Source organism: Lytechinus pictus, chromosome 5 (assembly GCF_037042905.1).
Source record: "Lytechinus pictus isolate F3 Inbred chromosome 5, Lp3.0, whole genome shotgun sequence".
Lineage (NCBI taxonomy): Eukaryota > Metazoa > Echinodermata > Echinoidea > Temnopleuroida > Toxopneustidae > Lytechinus > Lytechinus pictus.
The window spans coordinates 1,507,207-1,528,382 of NC_087249.1; the positions used below are offsets into that span (position 1 = coordinate 1,507,207).

Below are 21,176 nucleotides of genomic sequence, written 5' to 3' on the forward strand. Positions count from 1 at the left end.
ATATGCTGACATATGCAGTGTCTATACAGAAGCAGAATTGGAGAGATCTTCTTGAATCAGCAGGAATCTTCCAGTATGTGTTTGAATCAAGGAGCTTGAATTCAATCTTTTAATGATATGTTTCTATGGTAACTGTTAGTGATGAAAACCTTCATGAATGGTACCCAGTACACTGGCAATCACAAAGATATAGCCCCCCCTCTCTATCTCCCCCTCCAACTTCCCCTCTTAATCACTCCCCCACCCCCTCTCTTTCCTTCCCTCAGTCTCCCCCTGTCTATCCCTCTCTTACCAACACTCTTCATTATTCTACCCTCTGTCTATCTTCTCTATATTTTGCATTTTGACTATCCATCTTCCCAGTTATCAGAACTATATTTTCCACCTTTCCTTCAACCCCCTCCCCACCAGTAATAATAATTCAAACAAGTGGAATGCCTCTGGCCGTCTCACCTGCATCACGCGATTCAATATAGCAGCAGTGCTGATTTTGAAAACTACTATAACTCACACAAGATGTTCAGTGATACTTGGTTAAGTTTATTTCCACGTTTTATGAACTAGACCAATACACTTATAGAGATGTGATGGCAATTCAACAAATACCCCCAACGTGGCCAAAGTTCTTTGACCTTACATGACCTTTGACCTTGATCATGTGACCTGAAACTCGCACAGGATGTTCAGTGATACTTGATTACTATTATGTCCAAGTTTTATGAACTAGACCAACACACTTTCAAATTTATGGCTGTAATTCAACAAATACCCCAATTTGGCCAAAGTTCATTGACCCTAAATGACCTTTGACCTTGATCATGTGACCTGAAACTTGCACAGGATGTTCAGTAATACTTGATTACTATTATGTCCAAGTTTCATGAATCAGATCCATAAACTTTCAAAGTTATGATGGTAATTCAACAGATACCCCCAATTCGGCCAAAGTTCATTGACCCTAAATGACCTTTGACCTTGGTCATGTGACGTGAAACTCATGCAGGATGTTCAATGATACTTGATTAACCTTATGTATAAGTTTCATGAACTAGGTCCATATATTTTCTAAGTTATGATGACATTTCAAAAACTTAACCTTAGGTTAAGATTTCGATGTTGATTCCCCCAACATGGTCTAAGTTCATTGACCCTAAATGACCTTTGACCTTGGTCATGTGACATGAAACTCAGGCAGGATGTTCAGTAATACTTGATTAACCTTATGGCCAAGTTTCATGAACAAGGTCCATATACTTTCTAAGTTATGCTGTCATTTCAAAAACTTAACCTCAGGTTAAGATTTGGTGTTGACGCCGCCGTCGGAAAAGCGGCGCCTATCGTCTTACTCTGCTATGCAGGTGAGACAAAAATGATTAAAACATTAAATTCATCTGAATGGAAGTTTCTTGTTCAATTCTTATACATTTAATACATAATTCTGTCTTCACTGAGCTAGTGGCTTTACAACATTTGTAGCATTCAAGGAATACAATATTGCAATTTAAAGACAAGAAACAAAAACCAAAATGAAGAAATGTACATGTCTTACATATGCTACCCCGACACCAATAATTATATTCTTATTCAAATAAATAAAAGGAAAAAAAAACAGAATCGTAATCCAGAAGAATCAAGAAAAGGAATGTTCCCCCAAGGAGTAGTCTGCACTGAACTGAAAAACCATGGTATAAAACTTTGCAATTCTGTATTATGTTTTCATTGTACATGTACATAAGTCATCCAATTATATAATTACAATTCATTTAGTAGGCAGGTCCTCAAAAATTGGCTTTCATCAAAGTTATATGCATGACTGGAATGGTTCTGCATATCGAACGAGCCTGCTGTTTTGAAACCTAATTCAATCGATCAAAACGCTGGATTTCTTACTACTCAAGAATTTTTTTTTTTAATCTTGAAGGGAAAAGTGTGATCTTGACCCGATGAAAAGGTGCCATATATCAAGAGTGACATTGTGAGAAAGTACAGACCGAGCTTCATGATGATATTAGTATTCAGGCTCAGAAATAATAAAAAATCACACAATTTGCAGCATAAAACAAAGAAATTCAGTTTGAGGGTATCATTTCATGCCTGAAATTCAAAATATTTTAAACAGAATAAGTGACTAGAATCAAAGAGTAACTGTTTCCCTTTCCAATGATGCAAAAATATCACATTTTAGTTGAGGATAAGTCTCACAATTCACAAGATTTGTAGGAAGGATTCTGCCACGAGGATTTCGATGAAACTGGCCTATATGTACTTGCTCAATAGCATAAAGGACCTGTGATCTGGTTAAATACTGAGCCCATACCAATTTCAACATGTTTACACATCTCTTGTAATATAATAACGAGTATTGTAACATTTTTTCAAGAGAAGAACATTCATCAATGCTTCACAACACAAAACAATTATGTGTACATATACTTGTATGGAGATAAACCTCACTAAATAATGAAACAGTCGGCAGAGAATTTGACTTAAAGAAAAGGCACTTTCTTCATAAAATAAAACAAAATGATACTGAAGAAATAACAATAAGCATTCCCAGTCTATGTTAATTGTGACCTCTAAAACAATTCATTTCTTGTGTGTCCTTTAAATTTATAAGATATGTGCTATTAAGGCTTAAACAATCTTTTATTCAGGATCAAATATTTTTTGCATTTTCCGTTCAGATCATTTTTTTAGTAAGTTTTGAATTTGCAGTACAATGACTATGGTACATTTGTCCCATCTGAAAAAAAAACGAAGATGTCTAATTGGACAAATACAACATTATCATCATAATATTGAATCAATTTGCATTTTACACTGACTAAAACAAAGTTCATTGCACAATTATGGCTGCAATTCCATTCAACACAGAATTATGTTTATCATTATGTCTTTAAAAATCTATACAAATCTCAGACAAGGAAGCCTTATACCAAAGCTATTATTTCATTACAAATGACAGACAATCACTCTGTTTGGAGTCAGTTTCTTTGGTGTGACTATCAGCGTTTCCAGGAAAAAGAAAATCTCAGCAGACTTAAACCTATTTCGTGATAAGCGCTTTTAAATTCAACTTTTGTTATGTGGCTATGAAATGTAAATAAATGAATTTATTTTGTTCATACTATGAAAGAACAATATGCAAGTAATAGAGTGAGACAGTTAAAGACTTGAATTTTGTGAGATTATAGACATTTGAGTCAGTCTCAATTAAATATTAAAACATACATATTATTTTAATAGAATATGGTCGCTTGAGACACTGTAAAACAGTGATAATATGACCGTAAATGAACATTGGGTACATATTGAGAATATTTGGATTCATACACGTGAGAATCAAATACTAGTAAATGCAATATATTTGAAGTAAAAAGGAGTTCTTAAGTAATCGTTTTACTAATTACATTCAAGAAATTTCATTTCAGCTGAAAAAAATGTTTAAGTGCCATCTCATCTTGGTACTGGACATATTTTACTAGATCTTTAAATTTTCCAAATATTTGCCAACATGTTATTATCCCCTTAATCTACAATACCAAGTCCATAAAAGTTTTCACCAAAAATAATAGTCTATTATCTATTAGTTACTAGATAACAAAATAAATAAATCATTAATAAATATAACACAGAACTACTAGACAGAGTTCAAATTTGAATCTCAAGTTATAATTATCATAATTAATTTCATATTGAATATGACACAATGCCATAAAATAGGTTCATCCAGCTCCTTACTTCTTGTCCATTATGACAAGATCTAATGCTCTCAAATTATCATGGATTAAACACTTCATGAAATTATAAAAATTTATGAGGAAAAAATTAGGGTTGAACATTAAAAAAAAAAGGTGGAATATTTTATGGAAGGCCCACAGGATAATTGTCTGAACAGTCTAGGCCTTTCTCACAAACTTATTAAATAGAATTCCAAGGTATTACTAGTTATGATTTGCCTCCACCAATATCCTAAATCCAGTTGATAGTGAAAGGTTTTCTGCAATCAATATCAATTTTCAACGGACAAAAATGGCTAGTAAGTACATACACACAAGAATGTGATCTTTGGATTCAAAGGACCCATTTTCATCGGACAACCAAGAAACGGATAAGACACTCATTTTGAATGGGTCAAACATTGCCACTAAGAACGATTCTCACAGAAAGCTTGGAAATGCTTCTATAGGAATCATAATACACAGCAAGGCCTTGTTTCAGCGCTTACTTTCTTATTATTTAACATTGAAAGGGCAACAGTAGCTTATTTTGTAGTTTTTCAAATAAAGATCAACTTGAAAATGTTGGTGTATAACCTTGTTTAAGTATTACATACTAGTAGGTTCAAGCTCTAAGTGGCATTGTGGATACAAACACTGCATCTAACCCAGCTGGACCCGCCTCTGAAACAATCAGCTATCAATTAATCATTGGCTGTATGATGGGAGTCTACCGTAGGTATCTATAGACAGGTAGTTGTGTCTTTAGAATGGTTCTTCACTATTAGGACTCTTGGTATCCTTGAGATGACTAAATCTCTTGATGATATCCTCTATAGACTTCTCACCATGGACCTGATTATCCCTGGTACGAACATTGGCTGTTTCATTCGTCTTCTCCTTCTCACCAACAACTACAAATCAAAATATGAATTATTTAGTAAAATCATCTGAACATCTGTGCCAACTCTGACAGCCAAGAAATAGGAACAAATTACTAAGGAATTTCCAGAAATAGGAACAATCCTTTATTTCCTATCCAATACATCATTAAAATTTTCAACAAGAAATAGGATCACACAAGTTAATAAAGAAATTTTCCTATCCCAAGAATATGAATATTCTTATATAATACAGCCACTTGGCAGGTATGTCTGAATGTTTCCATCTCAAAATTTTAATAAATCGACAAACAACATACAGAGTAGGGGTGATGTTTACACTTTAATTACATTAATCATTATTCACACTCTCAGGTTTACAACTCAACTGTACAATCCGGCTTTGTGTTATAAGCCCCTAATAACAGATTCCATTCCATTATTATTCTACCATTTACTTTTTTATTGGGACATCAAAGCCTCATCAGATTTTAATAGGGAATGCAATGTAAAGACAATTCTAAATCCATGTTTAAATCTCTACTCTGGTCTAAAATTGTTGTTATCTATGGATAACAAATGTAGAACAAATGAATGTAATAGAGGTCAAAACCAAGATTGTACTACAGACCGTCTTCTTCATATATTACATACACTCCAAGGTCAACCTTTATACTCTTGGTCATTGTAACCGTGGTTGGCGTATAAAGAGGAGAAAACAGTGCCATAGAACGCTCTCCCCAAATAACTGTGTTTTGTGTTAGCATATAATTTTGTGATTCTTGTTTATGATTCTAGCTATACCTGCATGAAGTGAATGTTATACCCTACAAAGATCAATCATATTGATTTGTTTACTCACCGAGGATGAAGTTGAACTGAGCAAGTTGACCGTTGCGTATCTTCTTGTTCATGGTATCTCCTGCATCAGTATCTACCTCACAACAGAATCCTTCTTGATGGAGTCTATCCTTGACTGATACAGCATAGTCATTGAAAGCAGGACCGACGGGAATTACAATACACTGACGAGGTGATAACCAGAATGGCCTGAAATTAATGATAATAAAGCTGGATTTATAAAGTGCATTTTGCCTGAGGATACAGAGCGCTGCTATTATTACCCCGCCTTAAGCTCGAGCTACCATCACCGGCACTCAGTGCATCCAAGGAATTAATCCTGCCGGGTACCCACTCACCTCACCTGGGTCGAGTGTTAGCAGTGTAGATAAATTTCTTGCTGAAGGAAAACACGCCATGGTTAGGATTTGAACCCACGGTCCTCTGTTTGAAAGGCGCGAGTCTGAACCACTAGACCATGACGCCCCCACAATTAGGTAAGAAAAGGGATAAGGAAATGGGACCCACTTTTTAAATCTCTTCAAAACATGCAATTTATGGATTACTGCCTAGATCTTGCATAGCCTCTGGATGTAGTCTTTTTGGCCCACATTCTGATGCCATCTTTAATTCAAACTCAGGTCTAAAGCTATAGCGTAACTACAGATGGTCAATTGTGAAACAGTACAGCTTTGATTTATCAGGACATCTGTTACTCAAGGTCATTCATAACTTTCTGGGAATGATAACTGAATTAGTTTTCATTCTCATTATATCATGGTAAAATAGTAGTCAACTTAGGAAACATAGATTGTAAACAAAAACGTGGACCTTTTTACTTCCCATAATTTAAGCGCAGAGTTAGACCATGGTCTAATATAAACCAGAATTCAGTGTATGGGCCAGTGGATGTGACCTTGAAAGTTTTACTTCAACAAAACAAAACCTACTGAAACTACAATTAATCTCCTTCTTACCATTTTCCTCCAAAATTCTCAGTGAGAATAGCAATCATACGTTCTACTGATCCTAAGATAGCTCTATGAATGATAACAGGTCTCTTCTCAGTTCCATCAGCACTGTTTAGAGGCAAACAAAACAAACAATAAAAAAAACTTTACTTATGTTCTTCCTGGCATTTCTATTATTCTCATACTACACATTCATTAACAAGAAACTGGCAATCCTTTTCAGGGATGTGAGTAATATCACAAAATTAATGAAAAAACTGCAGGGTGTTGAAAAAAGCTAACTTCAAAAGAGGTCCCATAGTTTTGTAAAGAGGAATTCTAAAATGAGCAACAATTCAATTGAAAAATCAAAAGTAAAAATCTCACAATCTTGAGATATTTCTACACTGATGTCATATCATTTGTAATAGGATATTGTATCTTTTTCTGACAGATATTCAGATATGCAGAGTATCAAACAAATAGTAAGCCGATACTCTTTTGAGACGGTACCCCGATCTAAAACAATTCCAATTTAACTTATTTAGTAAGTACTATTGAATATTCATCACATTTTGAGCAGGGGAAGAGCACATTCATTAGTAACACACAGGCTGGGAGATGTATAGATTTAACTTCTAACTAGATTAGAAATCTAATTTTGAATTAAATGACATGTTCAGAGATTTACACCCACATTTAGACACGGAATAGATGATTAATAGAGGGGGTGGATCTCTTTTTACAGGTTCATTATCTCCCCTCCTCAACACCTGTCCCATCAATCTCAAGTCACTTATCTTTAACACTTTCACAACAGTGTGTCCCAAGCCCATTCATTTGACGAGGTCACTTGTTCCTTTTCTATCAGGGCCCCGTCTTACAAAGAGTTACGATTGATCCAATCAATCTCAATTGTACGGAAATCCATCCATACCATACCGTATTTTTTTCTTCAGGAAATTTGCACAATCTCCTTAGTAAACAAAGAATCACACTAAATCTTCAAGAGAACGATGAATGTATGAATATACATTATATCTAGAAATTATTTTGAACAAATTTGCATTATAGATGTTGACGTTGCTGGACATTCATAGTTGTGGTTGAATTGATCAATTGCAACTCTTTGTAAGAAGGGGTCCAGATGTATACTTACGCTGAATACTTGAGATTGAATCTAATAGGAAGCTGAAAGTCAAGCTGGATAGTTGCACATTGATGTGAACGACGAAGAGCATCCTGAATCGTGATGTCAATCTAATGAGAGGAGAAACATGCCAATTGTTATATCATTCTTCTTCATGCAAGACTTAAATAATTCTTATTAAACAGCACTGGGAAAATGCCACAAATTAATTAACATCTGGGTATATTAGACCCCAAATTTACTTCTCATTCTTACTTCAATTTATGAACTGCCCAAACCATAATTTGAAAGCATTATATAATCTAATATGAAACAGAAATCAGAGGCAAATGTTCTTAGGAAGATTGTAGGGACATATTTCATTTCATTTTCATTTATTTGACCATTTAAAATCAACATAGTACATGAACATCATAAAATAAGTATCATACAAATCATCCATTGACAAACAAAACAATTTAAAAATGGCCAGGACCCAAAATAAAATATTCTTGATGGAATTGCAAAAATCGAATTGAAAATCGAATTCAATTAAAATGGAATTATAATTTACCTTTGGTCCATAGAAGGCTCCATCAGCAGGGTTTATTCTCCATTCAGCTCCAAATTTATTCAAACTATTCTCAAGTTGCTACAACAAAAGAAATAAGAATAAAAACATTCACTAATGTGGTTTCGATTCTGTAGAGAAGTGAACTAAAGTGATTTTTGGTTCCAGAGACGGATATTTTACTGACTTAGCCAGCTCACTCATGATTTAAGTGTGTACACATAATTTCCCCGCTCTTCAATAAGTTATATTGAAGAGATCTCAGGAAATGATGGGTTAGATTACTCTCCTTTCTGTTTTCCAACTTACTGATACAAGTACAATCAGCAAGTCTTGACCACGAGAAAGGGATATCAAATACATCCTTTGAAATATATTAATCAAATCAGTCAAAAATAAAATAAAGAGGATTTTTATTTTACTAAATATTCACTTGACTGGACAACAAGTCGACTTGTCTAAATCCATTTTATGGAAGAATAGATTGCACAAATGAGCTTTACACTAAAAATTAGTTCCTAAATAAACATTGAAATCTTTTCTAAAATCATCTACACACCAATTAAGATTGTGAATCAACTTTGGCAGAGGCTAAGGCTATGGTGACATGACATTTGCTCTGGCGACAATTGCTCTGGTTTTATTTTGTCTATGATGTAGGGTTAGGGTTGCAATACGGTTTTATATTAGGTTAAGGATAGAGTTATTCAAGGGTTGAAGTTGGTCATTTCATTAGTGTGTAGTATTTACAGCGGAGCAACTGTTGCCGAAGCAAATGTCATGGACCGGAAGCTGTAGCAAAGGTGACATTTCACAAGCTTTATGAGAAACTCTTCACTTCTTTATGTTCCAAAAGACTGAAATGTAATAAACTTTAGAGAAAATATTGTGTGACTTCCCATTTTAAAGCAAAACTTTGGAATTTATTTATTTTGAAGATATACCGTACAAGCTGAGAATATTGCAGTGTTTTTATTCAACAATTTTAAAGTTTTAAGTCAAACCCTTGCATATATCCCACATCAAATTAGTCTCTTCATAGTACCTCGCTAATAATGAAAATAACAAAAATAACAGTGCATAAAGTAGTGTATAGAGAGCGATTACCTTTTCAGCACTGTCCCAGACTTCAATTTCTCCAAGATATTTCTCAGGTCGAGTAGACAGGGCTAGTTTGTAAGTGAAGCCAAACACACTGTATACAGATGACAAGAAATCTAGACATCCAGCAATCTCTTGCTCAATCTAAAAAAAGAGTGAAACAAATATATCAACATGTCAGAGATATTGTCTCAAAAAAACTTAAAGTATGAGATTTAATCTTTGGACTGAATTCTTAAGGAACTTGTGCTATGAACAATTACATTTTTAATCAGCAAATAGACAACCACATGTGTAACAATACTCCTTGAGATCTATTCACACTGTCAAATATGTGCATCAATCTCTCAATCCTTTCAAAACATCAACAAACATTTTATTTCATTCATATCCATTTCAACATTAAAAAAAACATATCAGACATACATATTATTTTACAAACAATACGAAAATCACTTGATGGCTTGTTTTGGAAATGATCCTCAAAATTATATAAAACACGGGATACAAGAACAAAAAGCTTTACAACACAAAATCTAAACAAGCTTCACTTACAAACTTGTTTCACACCTTTTTTCTGATTGACTTATGATTTTCATTACAGATCGAGCATGCGATCTTAAACACATAGGAGTAATGCCGAAATTTTTTTTACAATTATAATTTCCTCCTATTAAAGCCTCTTTATTTTTTTACTATATATTATCCACGGCGGACTGCATTTGCATATTAATGAGTCAGAAAGAAGAGGATCGAGGGTATTTGAATTCCAGTTCATCGTGATTTGGCCGTGAACCAGAATAGCCCGGTGGTTAAGTCGTTGCCCGGAAAGCAGTAGATGGCAGGTTCGAATCCCACTGTTTCCAATTTTTTCTGACTTATGATTTTATTACAGATCGAGCATGCGATCTTAAACACATAGGAGTAATGCCGAAAATTTGTTTACAAAAGTGGTAAGAAGGTAAATATGGAAATGTAGTGTGGCACCCAAGGTTTAATGAGGATGCTGTTGAAATAAAAAAAGGTACAAAGAAGAGCTACAAAGTTGATTCCAGAATTGCGCCATTTGCAATACCAGGATAGGACTTGTAAGCCTTGGAATGTACTCACTACACTACAGAAGACAAAGAGGAGACATGATCGAGGACTTGTCAATGTTGATTCAAATGTATATTTCATTCCTGCCATTCAAGACATAAAAAGAGGACATCATCTAAAACTGTTTAAACAAAGGTCTAAAACTGCTCTATTAGGAGAAACAGATTCAGTCAGAGGGTTGTAGACCTATGGAACAATCTTCCTCCATCTGTTGTTTTGGCACCCTCTATTGACTCCTTCAAAAACAGGCTGGAAAACACTGGTCCTACCACCATCAAGTGCTTCCTTAAAAATATCCATCCATCCTCCAAGCAACATGCATGCATGTAGTTAATTTATAAGTCAATTATTCAAGTTAGAACAAGCACTATTAGAAGGAACGACCAGTCTCGACAGGCTTGTCTTCTTCTTTTGACACTGATGATGATGATGAAGGTAACATTACAACATGACATTAAAGCTACAACAAATAAAGCAGGATGAATAGAAGAGGTTCAGCAAATGTCAGAGGAAAACAAGGACAAATTATCAACATCCCAAAAAAAAGAGTGTTCATCAATATGCACATATTTTTCAACATATGTAACCAACTTTTACTTCTTAAAAGTTTTATGAGTAGCGTTTGAGAAAAGCAGAATAATGAATTATATGTAGTCTTTGAAATTGATAAAATACCTGATCTTGAGGGCAGAAGATATGAGCATCATCCTGCTGGAAACGTCTTACTCTGGTCAGACCACTGAGGGCGCCAGATAGTTCATTACGATGTAGCACACCAAAGTCAGCCATTCTCAGAGGCAGCTCTCTCCAAGAACGTGGACGAGTGTCAAAGATCAAACTGAAATAAAGAAAACATTTTGAAGAATGAGTTTAATTCAAGAAATGAGGTTGTAACGAATGTCAAATATCAAGCCTAAACAAAGAAATCAATTTGTAGAATGTGTTAATCAGAAAAAATTCACCCTACTGAAGGCTGCAATGCGATTGCATTGGAAACAAACAAAATGCTAAGAAAGACATATCAATAATGCATTTCCCAACTATTAACAAAAGGAAATGCTCTTATCATAGCAAAAAAATGATGATTAAGAGCTTTTTCAGAATTACTTACACAACTCTAACATGTATAAGATTTGAGATGGATTAACTCACCAATGACCAGGGCAGTTCATAGGCTTTAGAGCATACCTCTCCTTCTCAACATCAAACTGAAACATGTTATCCTGAAAATAAATACAAATATAACTCCATGATATATTTTAAATCATTTACTGTTTATATCTTCATTTAGGTACTGATTGTAGCTGGAAATTTTGTAAATGCATCGACGTGTATATTGAAACTAAGTATTTATTTTTAACAAACTCAATTCAGTTTATTCATGAAATCTTTTTTCACTTCTTCCCACTAAACAAACATTGAAAAAATAAGGAAATTTTCCATTACTTGTTCACATCATTTCAAATGTCCAACATTGATTACTAAGCTGGCTGGATCATGAAGGGCATTAATTAATATCAGTGATATGGCTACATATCAGTGGAATGTAATATTTCTATACAAATTGAAGGATTGGCTGTTCTATTTTTTGTCAAATATCAATGACATTGCTGTTAAGATATTTTCTCTCTTCTTTTGATTTGATTTTAATATTTATTTATAAATTTCTCATTTATTTGGGGGGAGGCTATGAAGGTGAGACAATAGATTAATAATAAAACTTCAATAAATTGATGATATTGGGCAAAGATACTGGCATATCTTTTGTTGTTGTTATCAATTGAGGTTTTTATGTGTTTTAGACAAGAAATCATCCTTTAAATGCTATGAAAAACAGACAATATCCTAATTCATAAAATCAAACTCACCAAGAATCTTAGAGAAAGGGTCATGAATATGTCATCTCTTCCGAATATTTTATTCAACCATTTCCATTCTGTTAGCGTTACTATTATGTAATTTTCAAAAATAAGGTGTAATGTGACAATGATTCACATTCATTCACTAGGACTAACATAATTGCGATGTCATAGTTTTACAGCTGGTGATAATTTAAAACCCAAATCATGCAGACTTACATCATAATGCTGCCAGTGACCTGATGTTATCCACAGCTTACTGTTGTAGATGTTTGGTGAAATTACTTCCTGGAATCCACGCTGCTTGTATTCAGACTAAAACAACATTGAAAAAAGATAGGCATTAATTTGATTTTAGATCCGATTTTCTCTAATAAATCATTCGAATAATACACACAAGAGACTGACAGAGTTATCAACTTTTTAAAATTCATTTTTAATATTGTAGGGAGGTCCAAGGGTATGTGTTTTCAATTACTACTTCCAGGATACTGCCCAACTCAAACGAGCAGGGTGCACTGATGTTTGTTACGCGGAGGTGAGAGTTGTTGCTTAGTACTGATTTTGGTTGGTTAGGTACTTATGGATTATTATTTTGACTTTTTCTTTGTCATTTTGATTTGATTGAGTTAGGTAAGTTGTTCCAGTCAACGAGTCAACAACAGAATGAGGTATAAAGGAAATCTTAGAACAATTTTTGTTTGTTGCAATCGGAATGAACCTATTGGTAGCTGAAGTGTTACGCAGGTTCCTTTGGGCCTGGCGCATATTCAATTGAGGTTATGAATATAAATCATAACAAAAAAACAAAACAAATAAGGAAACCATGAAAATAACTATGAATTAAAGTAAAAATAATCACTGTTATAAGAAAGTTGGCAGCTCCATCATGACTGTAGTATTTGTTTCCTCTTGATCATAACCATCAACTAATTTAATTCAATATAACTAAGCCATTTTCATCAACATGTTCACAAGACTACACAAAGTAACAACCCTTCTGTATGTTGGGGTATGCACCAATAATCGTAGCTGCATTGGGGAAGTTACAAATTGACGCAGAGGTTCGAGCCTTGGTCACGTGTTTCGGACGGTGATGTTAGATGTAGGTCCCAGACGTAAATAATAATTTTGGATTGACGTCTCTTAAACTCAAACAAAATTTCTGTGAGTGCAAGGGTATTTTTTTTAGCAAACATATAACAAACTGATGATTAGATGTTCACATGTACTCCAAACTCCTCAACTAGTCACATCAAGGGTGTTCAACAGAATAAAATGTGATGAATTCACTTTCCTTTCCGTTTTCCAACTTACTGGTATGGTAGATAACCAACAAGTCTTGACCACAAGAAAGGGATACATGGGGAAATGATCAAAGGAATGTTATCAAATATAAAGACCCTTGTAAAGTCAATCAGAGTATGTGTTCATACTATGAAATGTCATGCTACATACCCTAATGAATTCAATCATAGTATGTGTTCATACTATTCGGAGTATGTGTTTATACTATGAGATGTCAAAGTACGTACCCTAATGAATTCAATCAGAGTATGTGTTCATACTATGAGATGTCAAGGTACAGACCCTAATGAATTCAATCAGAGTATGTGTTCCTACTATGAGATGTCAAGGTGCAGACCCTAATGAATTCAATCAGAGTATGTGTTTATAATATAAGATGTCAAGGTACATCCCCTAATGAATTCAATCATAGTATGTGTTCATACTATGAGAAGTCAATAAGAGTATTTACTCATAAAATGAGATGTCATACATACCCTGATAAAGTCAATCAGTGTGTTGTAGATGAATGCTCCTTTGGGTTGGAAGAAACAACTACCGGGACTCAGCTCATGGAAGAAAAACAACTCTTGTTCCTGAAAGAGATCAATTATATTAAGTAAACCTTTAAATGCCATTTGATTACCAACTAAGCAACTGGAATTTTCATCTGATATTCAATGAACATTAAAAGTGGCAGTCTACTATAGTGTAAAATCGGTATGCATGGTTTTCAGGCTGTAATTTACTTCAGGAAGGTTAATCAAGAACCCCCCCCCCCCCCCCCCCCGCCTGAATAAGATTAAATGGGGCACCCAGTGATTGAAAATTGCATGGTATGTGATATATACTTATCGGAAATGTAATACAAATTAATGATACTAACTGTAACACAAACGATACAAGTACAATTAAGCATAATTTAAGTCCAAGGAAAACCATTTTTAAAAAGTTTCAATTAACTGTAAATATCAGATCATTTACTTAAAATGACTTTTTATCAAAATGACTAATTATGGTTAAGAATGACCCTATACTACCTACCCTGCCAATCTTCCTATGATCTCTCTTAGCAGCTTCTGCTTGAAAGTGTTTCCATTCCTTAAGCTGTTTATTATCAGGGAATGAAATACCATAGATCCTCTGTAAACTCTCCATATCAGCCTTACCCTCCCAATATGTGGAAGAAGTCTGTCAAATAAAAACAATCAACACAAAATTGTTAGTTTTGATTCTTTATCAAAGCGGGCAATGGCTACGTGATTCACCAACAATGGCTGCCAATGAAATAAAATCCTTGAGCTTCCAATCGCTTTCAGGAAATGAAATGCAAGGCCTTGGAAAAGGAATCGGTGGGGTTGGTACCAAGACGATTATTTGAAGCTTTTCTTCACATGAAACAATTTGAGCTACCGGAGATAATTTCTACAAGGGGTACCAGGTACAGAAAGAATCTATGCAGGTGATTAGGTATGGTGTTCAAAAATACTATAATATCAACATCTGATCAATATTTGCAACAAAGCATGAAGATATTCAAATCTAAAAAAAGAAGACAGAAAGGGATCTGTGAAGCATGAATCTACAATATCAGTCAGTGACAAGCAAATAATTCAGAACTCATCTGAACGAGATTGTGATACTGCAACTGGTTTGCAGAATAAAATATTTTCTTAGTAGAAATGATTTTTTTTTTAATCAAGGCTGAGAAAATCCCAGAGAACTGAAACCAGATGACTTCAAAGTCAAGACCAATGCAGATGGAATATGGTATAAAGAAAGATAAATAGACAAAGAATAATCATGAAGACCACATATGTAATGGTTGAGGTGATTTCCAGCAGTGGTGTCAGGTATGGAATTTCAAGAGCGTGAAATGTCCGGTTGAAAATTTGTAAAATATATTTTCAAAGCTAAAAAACAAGACACTGGGAAATGTGATGAATTTTTTTTCCTAGACCAGGATATGCCAAGCTTGACACCGATCATTGTCTTCATGCTCCCTGCATCACAGCTTTGAATAGTGCATGTAAGCCCAGTAGACAACTCACGAGAAGGGCCTTTTCTCTTGGTAGCCATCTTGGTGAGATTCAAATAGTAGAACAAGTGGAACGCCTCTGGCAGTCTCTCCTGCATTACGCGATTCGATATAGCAGCAGTGCTGACCTCGATTAATTGTTCACAAAGGCAAACATTCATATAATAAAACACTATGTTCATTGACCCAAAATGATCTTTGACCTTGATCATGTGACCTTAGACGTGTGCAAAACAATCATTCATACTTGATTACCCCTATGTCTATGTTTAGAACTAGATCCTTAAATTTTCTAAGTTATGATGCCAATTCAACCAATACCCCCAACACAGCCAACAGGGATGCCACTAGGTGTCCTCCAAAAATACTGAAACTTATCGCGGGCCGGAACAGTGGCCAAGAAAAAAAATGGAGGGGGGCACCTTAAATTTTGGGTTGGACACGGGTAAAAAATTGGACAAGCCAAAAAAAATATTTTTTTTTTTGGGGGGGGAGGGCCTCCCCCACCTCTAATTTAGGGGGGGGGGACAAGTGGCTTCTTATCTTGTTGTGATCGATGACTTTGAAGTCGAGGTTTTAAAAACTGACGGCAGTTAATTGTGTGTTTCTCATAGAAAGCTAGACCAAAAGCTTCAGTCTCTTTATTTTGGTTGTTCAGCTGAACCGCGTTGGCTCCACGAACCAATACATGGACTGAAGAGTTGTTGGCCCGTACGGTAAATAAAGACAACGTATCACTCGTCTAACCCAGGGAGCTCCGGCCCGCAAAGTGGGACGGAGCTCCCTGGGCTAGCTGATACGTAACCCAAGGAGCTACGGCCCGCTTCCCGGGCCGGAGCTCCCTGGGTTCGGTATCTGCATGCAGCAGTAACGTTAGATCTAACATTCAGCGGAAAACCGATTTTCGGATCGTTTTTGGTACATAACATGTCACATTATAAAAAAATAATTACATCCAAACTTACGAGAAAATATATAAAATTCAGAAACATCGTACCTTAAACCGCGGTTACAGCTTATTCCTTTCAAATGATGATCAAAACTTAGTCATCCTCTATTCTTTCGTTGGTCATCGTAAGTTGCCATCTTGGATGACGTCATCATTTTTACAGACGTATTTACCAGTCGCTATTATATCGCGATTCGTGCCGCTGCTTTGCGCTTGTCTATGTGCGTGCGTTCGGAATTAAGGATATCGAGAATTCTAATCGAAAAGCCTTGATAAAAGCATAAGTCAATGAACGTAGTGGGCATGCAGTGCGCGCGTTTATAAATTATGTAGGCCTACTGTATAAAAGCAAATATCTCGTGGAAATATCTCTCATTCGGTCGATCGACATGCATCGCAATCGAGAGAGAAAGGGGGGAAAACGGAGGACTTTCCGATTTTTTTTTAATACACATAAAACGGGAAAAGTCGGAAATACGGAAATAAGACAGATAGCAGGGAAAAAGCCGGAATTCCTTATAAATCCGGAAAAGTGGCATCCATGAGCCAAAGTTCATTGACCTTGAATGACCTTTGATCTTGGTCATGTGACCAGCAACATGCACAGGATATTCAGGGATACATGGTTGCTCTCATGTCCAAGTTTCATGAAGTAGATCCATAAACTTTTAAAGTTATGAAAATTTCATAAATATCCCGAACATTTCCAAAGTTTGTTGACCTTTGACCTTGGTCATGTGACCTGAAACTATCACAGGATGTTCAGGGATACTTGATTGCTCTTATGTCCAAGTTTCATGAACTAGATCCATAAAATTTCAAAGTTATAATGGCAATTCCACAAATACCCATAACATGGCCAAAGTTCATTGACCCTAAGTGACCTTTGACCTTGGTCATGTGATTTGAAACTTGGGCAGGATGTTCAGTAATACTTGATTATCCTTATGTCCAAGTTTTATGAACTAGGTCCATTTCTAAGTTATGACATTTCAAAAACCTAACCTTAGTTAAGACTTCAATGTTGACGACACCGCCACTGTCGGAAAAGCGGCGCCTTTAGTCTCGGGGGGGGGGGGGGGTCAAATTGACCCCCCCCCCCCAGTTAAATAAGGATTAACATCGAATTTGGGTGGTTCTTTTCAGGACCAACATATACTCAAAGACAAAGAATACTGTGTACCGTGAAACCGCTACACTCTACGTGCATGCGTTAAATTTTTTTTATTTTTTATTTTTTTAACCTTCAAAGCATTTGGAATTTGATACATTCAATTTTACATAATAGTTCAGAGTTTTCTGTTTGGAAATTTTCCTCCATGCTAAATTGGAATTTGATTTAACATAAATAAAAATAAATAAACAAGGTAACTTCCAACATCTATTTATCAAACCACACGGATACATTGTTCTTAGAACCGGCCATTCAAACTACTGTGTAGTGGGCAGTGTAGTATACAAACAATGCACTAACAGGGGGCATCAGTGATAACCATTCCCCCTCTTTAACTTTGCCTCATGAATTTTCAATATGTGTTCAATTGGACAGCTCCAATAGTTACTAAAGCCCTCTGTCACCTGCATTATTTGTACACTATACCACAGTATCAACTTGGATTGCTGGTTCGCTGACCAATCAGAGGCCCAAAATAATATTGCGATGCATATAACAAATGCTATTCCACTCTACCTCCTCCATCCACCTTGCGCATTGTAAGCATACTGTCATGCACCATCCCTCAACACTCTACACTGTGAAATAGTGTTTGCTGTTGCCCTTAAATGGAGAAGTTGAAAGTACAAAATAATGCATGTCACAAGACTATCAGAGAGCAATTATAACTATCAACATGGTGTATGCAGATATTTCCAACTCTTCCATAAAAGAAAATAGAGAGTGTGAAGGAAACAAAATATGCAATAACTCACTCTCCTTTCTGTTTTCCAACTTACTGATATAAAACTGACCAGCAAGTCTTGACCACGAGAAAGGGTCGAATCAGAGACCAACTAATTACTTCATTAAAACAAATCATCAGAAATTTTCGCATAAATGGTGCTGTAGGATTGATCACATTCAATGCATCTTTCCCTAGATTTTAAACAGTTATTATTTCTTTCAGAAAAAAAAACTTGCCTGTTTCTGTTACATCAATAATTAAGTAACTTTGTTACTTCTGCCAGGATTCGACTATTTTCTGTGATGTTCTCGCATTCAATAATGTATATTCTGAAGCCCAGTTTAACTTTTAGTCGATGCTAAAATTATTGGAAGCCATAAATGTCCAAATTTTGTTTACATTGTGCTCGTGTTATGTCTTTTTAGTTATTTCTCCAGGCCTTATTTTTTAATCTACTTTCCTTAAATATTCTCACACAGTTGTGAATATTTGGAGTGCCAAATAAGCTGATAGAATCAATCTCAACTCTCGGACACCTGTATCACAATTGGCCATCCATAGCTTAACCAAAACTTTAGACCAGGGCGCCGTTGCATAAAAGTTACTATTATGGTAACTTTGCCATCCAATGGTTACTACCACGGGAACAATGGTAACAGCCAATCAAAATCAAGGATTCCATGAAAGATACCAATGGATGACAAAGTGACCATAATGGTAACTTTTATGAAACAGGGCCCAGAGATTGAATTAACTCGACTTCAGAATACGGGCCAAGAAAGTCTGAATTATCACTTACCTTGACAACATCAAAGGCTTTCACTTTTCCAGTATGTCTAACATGAGGACCACGACACAGATCGATTAAAGGCCCACACCTGTACACAATGAAATACAATGATAAATTGAATGCTCGAATTCTTGAAATTTCAAGATGCTTTATACAGGGGCCATGTGTACATCCAAACATTGAACCACAATACAACTCTTCCTTGATTACTCCTTACAATCCCTCTCGCAACCTTAGGTCTTCTAGTTCATCCTTAATTGCTGTACCACAATCTCTTAATTCATTAGGGATCGATCATTTCAACATGCTGGGCCATTCCTTTGGAATAAACTTCCAAAAGAAATCCGCAATGTTTCTTGGCTCACCACTTTCAAAAGTTCTCTGAAAACCTGGTTATTCACACAAGCTTTTAGGTAATTGTTATTTCCCCCTCTTTTTAGTAGGTTTTCTATCTTCCTATCTTTTTCTTTTCTTTTCTTTTCTTTATTGCACCATGAGCATCTTTTTATGATGGATACCGGCGCATTACAAATGTTCATATTATTATTATTTATTGAAGGAGAAGTCCTTATTATCAATTAAAATTGCACAAATAAAATGTGAGCAAATATATGTGTGCATCAACATTAAATATATTCCAAAGGACAAATAAACAACTGTTTCAATAAAAATATTGATGACTAAATACTATGATTACAAAATTGTTTGATTTCCAATTAATTATCATCTATGAATTCAAATTTCACATCGGATTTTACCAAATATTTCTGAATCCTTTACTTTTACACAATATTACAGCTTGATGAGAATGTGAAGATCATACATTTCATTCTTTTCCATGTTATCAAAAGGATATTACGCCTGAATTAAATCTCTTTACACTTACCTGTACACTGTGGTAGTGGGAGTTTGAACACGTTCTGAGATGATACGTCTCTTGAATTCATTATACTGTTGAGAACAAAAGCATTTGATAGAATCAATGACTTCATCTTTTATGAAACACTCAGGTAACTACAATTGCTATCTGATACTTTTATTACTTCTCAATATGAGGCTTGTGAACAATATCTTGAGCTTAGAAACAGTTCAGCATTTACCAAGACACACTCATGGAAATTCTAAATTGAATGTACTTGAGATAATATCACAAAACTGGGCAGTTTATCGTATAACTTAAGTTTATTCCCACCACATATGTGCTGCATTGATTACACAAGGGTTTGTCTTTATCACATTTCATATATCATTCCAAGCTGTCTCCATTTTCTATTTCATATTTTCACCTTGTAATTGTTTTTTTTTTTTTTTTTTAATAAAATTGAAATTGAATTTAATAATTGCATTCCCAATGCACAACAAGGTTTCTGTCTTCTTCAATGGGGGTGAATTCACTAAATAAACATCCACCAAGAAAGCATGCTACACTCTTGTACACATGATTAGCTCTGGAACTCTACATACTGCATGAATCAGTGCACTGGACCTAGAAAAGGGGTTGCAACAATTTTGTGATGAATGTTAGAAAATTAAAGCCTCCTGGCTGTATAGCATTATGGGGTGGAAAGGATGAATGGAAAAGGCGGTATCAATGGCTTGACAGAATCAAAACTTCAAGCTGATTATTGTCTTTGTGAGTTATAACCAAAGGTGCATTTCACGAAACCATTAAAAAGCAATACTTCATGGGCATCCTAGAGACTACAGCAATCATTTAAAAGGTTTATGAAACAACCCCCCTGTTGACTTACTTCAAACATCTTGAGCAGGTCTTCCTTGGTCATCTCAAGTCTAACAAAAGGCTGCTTGTCTTTCTGAATAGATTTTACAATCTGGTTGATGCTGTCAAAATCATTGCTTGATACTTGCCTGTCGATGTAAAAGAAAATATCACAATAACATACATATATTTGCTTGGGCAATAAATGAACATTCTTGTAGAAGGTGTACACATAACTTCCCCGCTCTTCAATAAGTTATATTGAAGAGATTTCAGGAAATGATGGGTTAGATTACTCTCCTTTCTGTTTTCCAACTTACTGATACATGTAAAATCAGCAAGT

General features: G+C 35.2%; 1 protein-coding gene across 4 annotated transcripts in view; it reads right to left on the reverse strand.

Annotated features, from left to right (window-relative positions):
- Positions 1–1,402: 1,402 nt before the first annotated feature.
- Positions 1,403–21,176, reverse strand: part of LOC129262601 (threonine--tRNA ligase 1, cytoplasmic-like) — a 32,575-nt gene continuing 12,801 nt past the window's right edge. For all 4 annotated transcript variants that reach the window (XM_064099588.1, XM_064099587.1, XM_054900739.2 and 1 more), the window contains 14 exons: positions 20,865–20,982; positions 20,000–20,064; positions 19,123–19,201; positions 14,480–14,626; positions 13,933–14,031; positions 12,368–12,463; positions 11,442–11,512; positions 10,965–11,127; positions 9,198–9,335; positions 8,094–8,171; positions 7,550–7,650; positions 6,418–6,519; positions 5,463–5,650; positions 1,403–4,633 (listed from right to left, as the gene is read on the reverse strand). In XM_064099588.1, the coding sequence (XP_063955658.1) occupies positions 4,485–4,633; positions 5,463–5,650; positions 6,418–6,519; positions 7,550–7,650; positions 8,094–8,171; positions 9,198–9,335; positions 10,965–11,127; positions 11,442–11,512; positions 12,368–12,463; positions 13,933–14,031; positions 14,480–14,626; positions 19,123–19,201; positions 20,000–20,064; positions 20,865–20,982 (1,594 nt within the window). In that variant the 3' untranslated portion in view covers positions 1,403–4,484. The remainder of the gene's footprint in view (positions 4,634–5,462; positions 5,651–6,417; positions 6,520–7,549; positions 7,651–8,093; positions 8,172–9,197; positions 9,336–10,964; positions 11,128–11,441; positions 11,513–12,367; positions 12,464–13,932; positions 14,032–14,479; positions 14,627–19,122; positions 19,202–19,999; positions 20,065–20,864; positions 20,983–21,176) is intronic.